Raw genomic sequence first — 11319 nt, 5'->3', positions numbered from 1 at the left:
ATGTCAGCAGAGTACCAAGCCAGAAATAATCAGACACCCATTTTTCAAGCCAGCATATAATGTCACCAAAACCCAGAAGACAGCTAAATGCAGCACTCACCTTTGATGATCTTCATCAGATGACAACCCTAGGACATTATGTTATACAATACATGCATGTTTTGTTCAATCAAGTTCATATTTATATCAAAAACCAGCTTTTTACATTAGCATGTGATGTTCAGAACTAGCATACCCCCCGCAAACTTCCGGGGAATTCGCTAACATTTTACTAAATTACTCACGATAAACGTTCACAAAAAGCATAACAATTATTTTAAGAATTATAGATACAGACCTCCTCTATGCACTCGATATGTCCGCATCACGGGCTCGCTATTTAGACACCCGGCAAGTTTAGCACTCACCATAATCATATTTACTATTATAAAAGTTTGATTACCTTTTGTTGTCTTCGTCAGAATACACTCCCAGGACTGCTACTTCAATAACAAATGTTGGTTTGGTCCAAAATAATCCATCGTTATATCCGAATAGCGGCGTTTTGTTCGTGCGTTCCAGACACTATCCGAAATGGTAAAGAAGTGTCGCGCGCATGGCGCAATTCGTGACAATAAAATTCTAAATATTCCATTACCGTACTTCGAAGCATGTCAACCGCTGTTTAAAATCAATTTTTACGCCATTTTTCTCGTAGAAAAGCGATAATATTCCGACAGGGAATCTCCTTTTTGGCAAACAGAGGAAAAAATCACAAAGGCGGGGGCGGTCGGGTCATGCGCATAAGCCCAGAGTCCCTTGATCGGCCACTTGAGAAAGGCGATAATGTGTTTCAACCTGGGGCTGGAATGACGACATTCTGTTTTTTCCCGGGCTCTGGGAGCCTATGGAAGACGTGGGAAGTGTCACGTTAGAGCAGAGATCCTTAGTAAAAGATAGAGATGGAAAAGAAGTTCAAGAAATGGTCAGACAGGCCACTTCCTGTAAAGGAATCTCTCAGGTTTTGACCTGCCATTTGAGTTCTGTTATACTCACAGACACCATTCAAACAGTTTTAGAAACTTTAGGGTGTTTTCTATCCATATGTAATAAGTATATGCATATTCTAGTTACTGGGTAGGAGTGGTAACCAGATTAAATCGGGTATGTTTTTTATCCAGCCGTGTCAATACTGCCCCCTAGCCCTAACAGGCTAGCTAATGTTGAACCTAGTTGTTAGCTTTAGCTACCTGCAGATTCATAATATCCCTATGACAATGTTTGTATTGGTAGTAGTATGAGTTGGGATTATGCCAGTTCATTGTTTAGCTAACTAGCTAGTCTAACAAAAGACTCCACTTCGCCAGATGATTACATGACCCATCAATTTAGAAAAGTGTGTCGGATAAGCGTCGTCTAATAATTATATATTTGTTATCTGTGTAACCGATGTGAAATGGCTAGTTAGTTAGCGGTGGTGCGTGCTAATAGCGTTTCAATCGGTGACGTCACTCGCTCTGAGACCTGAAGTGGTTGTTCCCCTTGCGTTGCAAGGCCGCGGCTTTTGTGGCGCGATGGGTAACGATGCTTCGTGGGGTGTCAGTTGTTGATGTGTGCAAGGGTCCCTGGTTCGAGCCCAGGTTGGGGCGAAGAGAGGGACGGAACGTACACTGTTACATCTGGACACTTTGTGTTTTTTATATTGCTACTATGCTAGTTAACATTTCACTGAGCAGTTTACACCTTCTGTGTCCTGTGCATGTGACAAATAAACTTAGATGTTATTTGATATAGTGTGTGTTTACCAGAGACACAGGTAATGTGAAGAACAACATTACCTGCACCGAAGTCATGTAAGGATATAGGCCAAGGACGAGAGAGTGTATTTTTACCTGGAGTTTTTCCTTATTGTAGGCTACTACTTTGACCACTTTTAGTCTTAATCTCTGGTTGTTTACTAAACTACTCACTCTGTTTAGCACATGGCCTCACGTGAATCCTTAACCCCACCCACAGAGATGGGTGGGGCTAAGGCTTAAGAGGGTGTTAACGATGCTGAATGGGTGAAAACAGAGCTCTCCAGTAGGTGTACCAAAACATTCAAGGACCAACTTTATCAACTTTCAAAGCAGAATTACTTTCCCATTATTTCTCAACTGCAGTGTATGATATACCAATTTCTAGTTCTGAGTCTCTACTTTTATCCAATGTAAAAAACACAATTTCAAATTCTGCTACATAAGATCAAGGCGGTCGGTCACATTTTTGCTCAGTGTGGACATGAAGAACAAAACACAAATGCTGCATGTAAACAAGCCTTTATTAATTGAAAAAATAACTTTCCTCTACCTCAGCTAAATTATGAGGAACATTTAAGGAAATCTCTTTTGATTTCTCTCCTACTATTCAACAAACATTTTGTAAAGTTACTGTATGTCGATATTGTGACTTTGCTGTCAATGTGTGAAAATAATGTCAATTAATCCACACTTTTATAAGAAAAACTGAAACTTTGATTCTTTGTTTGACTCTTCAAGGGTGGAGGCGATAGTAAAACAAGTGCGTAATCTGCAACCACCACATCTACATGATCTCTGAAGTGCATTCTCTAGGAAAGCTTTGCAACAACATTTTAAATGGAATTGGCATAAAATTCATTTTCCAGATATCAGTGATTCAGATTCTATTTTTCTACTCTAAACTGACATTTTTGTGTGTGTTAACGTTGTATCGAAATACCTACTTGAGCAGTTATACAGACCACTGACATTAGCTTGTGTACCTGACTGTTTTTGCATTCAATACTGCATTGTTCCTTTGATCAGTTTTTGCAGATATACCTAAACACTTCTTGTAGCTCCTTTGTTGATCTGAAAGAATGGATGGCTGGGGGGGGCTACCAGAGTTATTGGAGTTTCAGGCATTTTGCTTAAACCTACCCCTACCTGTCAGTTCTTTAAAGGGATACTTTGGGATTTATCTACTTCCTCAGAGTCAGATGAACTTGTGGATACCATTTTAATGTATCTGTGTGTAGTTTGAAGGAAGTTTTTAACTAGCGCTAGCGCAATTGCTTACTAGCTTTAGCGCAATGACTGGAAGTCTATGGGTATCTGCTAGAATCTTTCTAGTCATTGTGTTAATGCTAGTTAGCATTGGCTTGCGAAACTAACTCGAACTTCCTTCATACTTGACACAGAGACATAAAAATGGTATCTACGAGTTCCTCTGACTCTGGGGAAGTAGATAAAGGGCATCATTGCCAAAATCCCAAATATCCCTTTAAGGGGTCACTTAGTTGTCTACTCTAAGAATTGAGTTAACAGCCTGGGCTCAGGACTATGACATCGGTCCTGTTCAAATACCTTACAATGCATACTTCCTCCCTACCTACCTTGATTTCTTCAAGGAAGTGGGGAGGAAGGATGTATTGGAAATGTATTGGAACAAGGCCTTGGTGTTTAGTTTAGTAATCGTCGATCTTGTACTCATATTTGTAATCCAAGATGGAGTCCGTGAAACTTTCCGGTGCCGACGTTTGCCCCTCTCCTATGAACCACGAGTCGTACCAAGCAGTGGTGGGCTCCGCCTCTGTTGTCATGGGAACTGGCGTGGTCGTTGGGGGCAACGTTGTTGTCGATCTCATCGGTCTCTGTTGCCGTAGACGACGGGGGCGGTCGAGCCTTAGCTCTTTCTTTTGCTCGCGACGCAACTCAGGACTCATGGCGGTAACTCTGTCAGGATGCGCCACATGCCTGTTACCATTGGAGACCATGTTCCGTCTTGTTCCGCCGTTGCCGTGGCTGAGCAGGCGTATGGGCTTGTTGCCGTGCAGGGCCATGATCTGTGGATGAATAGATATCATTTATATAGTGCTTCAATGGCTCTAAAGTGGCTAATAGGCACTCTAATTGTAGATGTAGCAGTACCCACTTGTTTGATGCGGTCCCAGTTGGACTTGGCCAGGTTAAAGCTGCAGGTAGTTGCCCCTGCCTCGTAGCCCACCACACACAGCTTGGTCAGGGGGGCGAAGCCTTCTGCCCGCACCGTCACACGGTACTCACCTGGGTTCAACAAGCGCCAGTAGTCCCCTGTTACAGCTGTGGAGCAAGCAGAGAGGAGAGGGCTTAGACTGCACACTCAGTAAAGATAGCACTGGCAGGCTCCTGGACGTCCACTGCATGTAGGTTTGTTCAGGGGGAAGGGACAACAGGTTGTTACCAATATCTACCCCAGCTGTAGTTTAATAAATATACCAATATAACAGTGCATAGCTACATTTATGTGTTCACAGCAGTCAGAATGCCAAGGGCTATGGGACATGGTTAACACAAAGCCAGACACTGTACCCACCTGTAGAGACATCATGGTTGACCCCCTCTACAGAAACTGTAGCATTAGCGATGGGGTTCCCCTCATTGTCTTTTACCACGCCCCTGATCCCACGCTGCACCTGGGTGGGGTGAAAACCAGGGTTCAAAATGTCAGTCACTCTACAGCAGTGGTATACAAACTTTTTCAGTGGGGACCCCATTTTTCCCACAATAATTTATTGCGATCCCAGAGATGGTTGTCCTTCTGGAAGGTTCTCCCATCTCCACAGAGGAACTCTGGAGCTCTGTCAGAGTGACCATTGGGGTCTTGGTCACCTCCCTGATCAAGGCTCTTCTCCCCCGATGGCTTAGTTTGGCTAGGCGGCCAGCTCTAGGAAGAGTCTTGGTGGTTCCAAACTTCTTCCATTTAAAAATGATGGAGGCCACTGTGTTCTTGGTACCCTTCCCCAGATCTGTGCCTCGACACAATCCTGTCTCGGAGCTCTACAGACAATTCCTTCGACCTCATGGCTTGGTTTTTTTCTCTGACATACACAGTCAACTGTGGGACCTTGTATAAACAGGTGTGTTCCTTTCCAAATCATGTCCAATTTACCACAAGTGGACTCCAATCAAGTAGAAACATCTCAAGGATGATCAATGGAAACAGGATGCACCTAAGCTCAATTTCGAGTCTCATAGAAAAGGGTCTGAATACTTATGTAAAAAAGGTATTTTTTTTATATACATTTGCAAAAAATACTAAAAACCTCTTTTCACGTAGGTTGAGGATTTTTTTTTATGAATTTCATTTTAGAATAAGGCTAAAACGTAACAAAATGTGGAAAAATTCAAGGGGTCTGAATACTTTCCGAATGCACTGTGTATATACAGTATATATATATAGTAATATATATATATATATATATATATATATATATATATATATTTTGGCGACCCCAGCTTTGAATACCACTGCTCTACGGCCACACTCCAGGACCGTGTGTGTGTTTGGTATACTCTCAAAATGTGTTAATTGTTTCTATGTGTGTGCATGCGTGTGTCTGTGTGTGTACCTGCTCCATGAAGGTGAGCATGGCCTCTCTGTTCTTCTCCCACTCAATGACCAACTCACTCTGATGGGGGAACTTATCACAGCCCAGGAACACTGACAGCTCCAGACAGTTAGTGTGCAGGTAGCTGAAGTCATTCATACCTGAGGATGGAGGGAGAGGGGGGGGGGGAAGACAGGTGGCAATGAGAACCTGCAATGCAAATGATGAGCCACCAGAGAGCACCATTGCCCCCAAAACTGGGTCCTTTACTCTGATCAATGTTACATTACAGGTTTCAACCTTTTTGAACTACTGTATGTAATGTCTTAATGAACAGCAGATAACAATGGAATAAAAAAGGGATGTTGTCGGCCCTTACTTCCTGTGACGGGCTGCCACTTGGCGCGATTGACGATTCCAACGCCTCCAGTGATGTCATCGCCGTGACAGGAGCCGTGGGAAGTGTATGTCATCGACAGGTGAGTAGAGGCATAAGAGATGGCCAACCACCTATAACACACAAACACACACACACACACACAGTCAGATAGGGTAATCTGATCCTAGATCTGTTGTTAACTTGGGCTCCCGAGTGGCACAGCAGTCTAAGGCACTACATCTCAGTGCTAGAGGTGTCACTACAGACACTCTGGTTTGAATCCAGGCTGTATCACAACCGGCTGTGATTTGGAGTCCCATAGGGAGGTGCACAATTGACCCAGCGTCGTCCGGGTTTGGCCGGTGTAGGCCGTCATTGTAAATAATAATTTGTTCTTAACTGACTTGCCTAGTTAAATAAAAACATTTACTTCATGCTACACACCTGAAAAAGGAGGCGTCTGCTGTGGCCCTGGGTTCATCCTCAGGCTCTGCGTACCCCACTCTCCCTCTGTCATCCTCCTCTTCCTCTTCCCTGTGGCCATAGCCATGTCCCCTCCACTCCTCCTCCGGCTGCTGGTATCCCCTGTTATACTGGTCTTCTTCTCGCTGCTGGTATCCCCTGTTCCACTGGTCTTCTTCTGGCTGCTGGTATCCCCTGTTCCACTGGTCCTCTTCTGGCTGCTGGTATCCCCTGTTCCACTGGTCCTCTTCTGGCTGCTGGTATCCCCTGTTCCACTGGTCCTCTTCTGGCTGCTGGTATCCCCTGTTCCACTGGTCTTCTTCCGGCTGCTGGTATCCCCTGTTCCACAGATCCTCTTCTGGCTCCTGGTATCCCCTGTTCCACTGGTCTTCTTCTGGCTGCTGGTATCCCCTGTTTCTATGATCTTCCACCGGCTCCTCAAACTCCTCGTACCTAGAAGAATGATTTAAATTGAGTTGATTGTTTATTTGGTTTCATATCATTATTACTCCTGCCAAAAATAGCAAGAGTGCAGGAAGACAAAGAGCCTCGTACTGTCTCTTCTTGCGGCTCTGTGCCCTCTCTCTCTTGCCCTCTCTGGTGCTGGCGCTGGCGGTCTTGGTTAGGCGGTGATTGTCGTAGGGGTACGCTACGAACCTCTCTCCCCCCTGGAAGTTGGCCCCCAGTACGAATGGGTGGCTCTCCATCCACAAGATGATGGCTCGAGTCTCCACAGCAATCTGCAGGACAAGAAGAACAAACAGCAGCCATCTTTTTTTATTTAACTAGGCAAGTCAGTTAAGAACAAATTCTTATTTCCAATGATGTTCTTCCCCGGCCAAACCCTAACCCGGAGGACGTTGGTCCAATTGTGCGCTGCCCTATAGGACTTCCAATCACGGCCGGATGTGATACAGCCTGGAATCGAATCAGGGTCTATAGTGACACCTCAGCACTGAGATGCAGTGACTTAGACCGCTGTGCCACTCGAGTCCCCTTGTTAAGTTGATAAACAGAGAAATGGACTTGCTTGTACTGTCTCTGCTCTTCACACCATCTACATTTCTTTCCCTCCTGTTTCCCCCCTCCTGTCTTCATCCCCTCTCTTTCTCCCTTACCTTACCCTCCCCTCCCTCCCTCCCTCCCTCCCTCCCTCCGTCCCTCCCTCCCTCCCTCCACCTCCTTCCTCCACACACCCTGTCATCCCCCTCTTGATCTGCAGGGATCTTGACATGGTGATTGGGGGTCAGTTTGGGCACCATGCCCTTGTCCTCGGCCTCCCACAAAACACTGTTCAGGTCAGGGAAGTTCTGGAAGATGTCATGGCCGTCCTCCGTCCAGTGGCCTGTTGTCCAACCACTCAGCTCGGAACCCTGTGGTGTCAATGGGACAGGATGTTATGGAGATATGGACTGCATATTTACTGCAGTAATATCAACATGTTAAAACAAACGTCTTAGGATTTGCTTGAATGTCTCTAGTCTTGACTTAACATATGAGATATGTTTTCTTCTCTTGAGGAAAATAAAGTTGGGCGCTAGACTGTTCCTGCATACAACAATACTTTCCTACAGGATAACAAGTTGGCTAAATCAGACACTGTCTGGCACCCCTTTTCCTTAATAGAAGAAAATAGATTTGCACCCTGGAAGTGTAAAGTATAAATACAGGCTGTATTTCCCTGTAAGGGTCGTTCTTGAATTACGGTAGCATTTCGGAATGGCATTTTGGAAAATAATGACTTGATTTTTTATTTAAATGTAGTTGGGTACATCTTCCCATTCTAAATCAACTAATATGGTAGCTTAATGATTTAAAATATGTTTTTACCATTATGATAACATTGTGCCACCGGTGGAGTAGTAACACCAATGAGGATTTTCTGAAATGGAGGCCACAAATGCTCAAATCTAAGGTCAATCCTTTAAAAATTATTTACTAAAGTGATTAATTATTTCCATTTATTTAAACTGGCTGACACCAAGTGACGCAAAATGATGAATGAAATTCTCAAATTTATGACATACTGAAAGGTCGTGATAAGCTAATCATTTTCTTTAAGATAGAACCCTCCCTCAATAACAGTTTGCCACGGGAGAAAATGCTCAAGGTCCTTGTACATCTTTGTAATCAGCGATTTTCAAAGTGGTAACACCAATGACATAAAACTGAGGGACACACATTATACTAGTAAAACAATAGGTGTTTTTATTGATCTACAGCAAGAGTATTCAACTCTTACCCTACGAGGTCCAGAGCCTGCTGGTTTTCTGTTCTACCCGATAATTAATTGCACCCACCTGGTGTCTCAGGTCTAAATCAGTCCCTGATTAGAGGGGAACAATGAAACAATACAGTGGAACTGGCTTCAAGGTCCAGAGTTGAGTTTGGGAGGTCTAAAGTAAACAATATTAAATACTTTTGTTTACTGTCTAGCATTCAAAATAATAGATACAGTATCTCTAAACCCCAAAACATGTCACTACACCTCTACACATCGCCAATGGGGCAAGCCAATTTGCTAACCCCCAGTAGTTTCAACAATGCATACAAATAGTTGTTTTGCAGTATAAAGGACTTACATATGTTTTCTTATTAAATAACAGTGAAATAAAATTAGAATGTATTCTTTTTAATGTTTTTGTCATTTTCTATTGTTTTTACATGGTGCCAAAGTCAAGGGACAACATTTACCACCGCAATTCAAGAATGAACCGTATAATATCCAGTACTGACCACTGTGAGGGCCTTCTCCTGCCCATCAGGGTTGAGTGAGGGCACCAGGTGGATACGTATTCCCTCCACCAGGCGGCGCACTCTGGGGTTGCCATCATTGTACTCCTTACACAGGTACTGCAACAGAAGAAGAACCATCTCCCGCCCCGTCGCCTCGTTTCCATGGAGACCGGCCGTGTAGCGGAACTCCGGCTCACCTAAGGAGAAAAACACAGATTGTCATTGTCTTTCCATGCTTGAGCGGACACGAGTACAGAGCTTTCTATGAAAGTTCGCCTGGAATAACAAAGGGGTGCAGTTAGCCTGGAATAACTAATGGGTGCATGTTCTGAAAACTGTGGACACAGACACAATATTGGTTTCATCCCACCTATCTCGTGTTCTGTGGGGTTGCCTGATATCACCATGGCCAGGATGTCCAGTCCGTTGGAGCTGCGACCCAGGCTGTACATACTGGTGATGTTGGGACACTCCTCAGACACAGACTTCATCATCTACCAGAAGAGACACACAGGGGAAAGCAGCAGTTACCAGCCCTGGCCCGGGACACCTTCAGTGAGTCTGTGCAAGTCTTTGTTCAAGCACAACAAATCTTATTAAATGAATCGCCAAAGTTTCAAGACAGAGTTGAAGTCAGTTGTCACAATCCGTCAGACAAAACATTAGACCTGATTCAAGTTCAAACAGGTGGTACTGACGGCCTTAACGTTTGAAGTCCCCTGAAATGGGAATGTTCCATCTCACCGTGACCATGTCTGAGTAGTTGTGATGTCTGAAGTCCAGGTACTGGACGGGAGTCACCTCATTCTGCAGCCTCTGGTAGGCACTGGTGGGGTCTGAGGAAATGAAAATGCACAGTGTGAATGTTTGCGTGTGTTTTATGTTTTACTATCCTTGTGGGGACCAGAAGTCTAGTAGGGTGGGTGCGTGTGTCACTCACCAGGCAGTGGGCAGCCTAGTACCTCCAGCCTCATACAGCAACTACCATTCCAGCTCTGAGGGATAACTCTGATGTAGCGTGCTAGTATGGGCTCAGCTAACTGATTCAGCACAGGGGTATCCTTATCAGAGTTAGCAAAAAACAACTAGAGACAGAGAGAGGGGAGGAGGGGGGTAAAGAGAGAGGGAGAGACAAATATATTTGACATGGTGAACTTTTGTGCCCCATAAAAAGAGCATGAGAGTGAACCCTGGGACCAAAGTACATTTGAAGCAGCGAGGCTGACAGACTCACCCAGTCAGAGTAACCGTCATGGATGGTTTTCCATTCTCTGCTGTCATTACTGAATTGCACGTAGTACGATGTCACAAAGTCACTCCTGAAACAGAAAGACGCACACAAATTTTGTCACCATTTTGTCTTTGATATGTCTGAAATTGTCTGTGCGCTTGCATGAGTGTGTGTGCGTGCGTGTGGTTTGGTTTCACTATCCTTGTGGGGAACAGAAGTCCTCACAAGGAGGGTAAAACAAGGAAAAAGGCTATTTTAGGGTTAGAATTAAGATTAAGGTTAGGGATTAGGTTTAGGATTATGTGTGTTAGGGTTAGATTTAGTTTCAGGGTTAGGGGTTAGGGTTAAGGTTTAGGGTTAGGAGTTAGGGAAAATAGGATTTTGATTGGGAACGCGTGTTTTGGTCCCCACAAGGATAGTAAAATAAACGTGTGTGTGCTTGTGTGTCTTACTCGTTGCGTGAGTCTCGTCCCTGTGTTATGATCCCAGTAAACTCTGTTGCTCTGCGAGCGTCCATCTCAAACCAGTGAATATTGTCCTCTGGGTTAGGACACCACGCCCCACCATGCATGTCCTCCTCATCATCCGAAGCCTGGAAACCATGGAAACCATACAGTGTTGGAGATGTGGGTAAGGGGGCTTACCGTCAGGTTCCAATTAGTGTGAAGAGTGTACCTGCATGTTGAGTTATGCTCTGTGTTGGCTGGAGCAGTACTGAGACTTAGGGTTAGTCACTGTGTGAGGGTTAGTGTGTGAGGGTTAGTGTATAAGGGTTATGGGTTAGTGTGAGAGGGTTAGACTTAGTGTGTGAGAGTTAGGGTCAGTGTGTGAGGGTTAGTGTATAAGGGTTATGGGTTAGTGTGAGAGGGTTAGACTTACTGTGTGAGAGTTAGGGTCAGTGTGTGAGGGTTAGTGTGTGAAGGTTAAGGTTAGTGTGTGTAAGGGTTAGTGTGTGTGAAGGTTAAGGTCAGTGTGTGAGGGTTAGTGTGTGAAGGTTAGTGTTAGTGTGTAAGGGTTAGGGTTACCTGTATGTTGAGTCGTGCCCTGGCTTGGCTGTAGCGGTGGTGAGACATGGAGGAGGCCAGCAGCTGGTCTGATTGTATTCTATGAGACTCCATACCCAGGGGAGGACACTCTGCCACCAGGGGAAAACATCTCAGTCAC

The 11319-nt window shown here is 44.6% G+C and overlaps 1 protein-coding gene across 1 annotated transcript; it reads right to left on the bottom strand.

Moving 5' to 3' along the window:
* Nucleotides 1–2281: 2281 nt before the first annotated feature.
* On the bottom strand, nucleotides 2282–11286 carry LOC145863935 (inactive carboxypeptidase-like protein X2). Its single transcript, XM_082968463.1, has 15 exons — nucleotides 11181–11286; nucleotides 10608–10747; nucleotides 10159–10243; nucleotides 9865–10009; nucleotides 9669–9760; nucleotides 9295–9418; nucleotides 8925–9121; nucleotides 7385–7561; nucleotides 6744–6928; nucleotides 6171–6641; nucleotides 5727–5857; nucleotides 5369–5508; nucleotides 4333–4432; nucleotides 3913–4079; nucleotides 2282–3823 (listed from the first exon to the last, which is right to left on the bottom strand). Exons 1-15 carry the CDS (start codon nucleotides 11271–11273, stop codon nucleotides 3446–3448), a joined length of 2625 nt encoding a protein of 874 aa, XP_082824589.1. The 5' UTR covers nucleotides 11274–11286; the 3' UTR covers nucleotides 2282–3445.
* Nucleotides 11287–11319: the final 33 nt, after the last annotated feature.

Source organism: Salmo salar, chromosome 24 (genome assembly GCF_965601325.2).
Source record: "Salmo salar chromosome 24, fSalSal1, whole genome shotgun sequence".
NCBI lineage: Eukaryota > Metazoa > Chordata > Actinopteri > Salmoniformes > Salmonidae > Salmo > Salmo salar.
The sequence above is the reverse complement of the archived record's forward strand: the minus strand, read 5'-3'. Positions and strand labels throughout refer to the sequence as shown.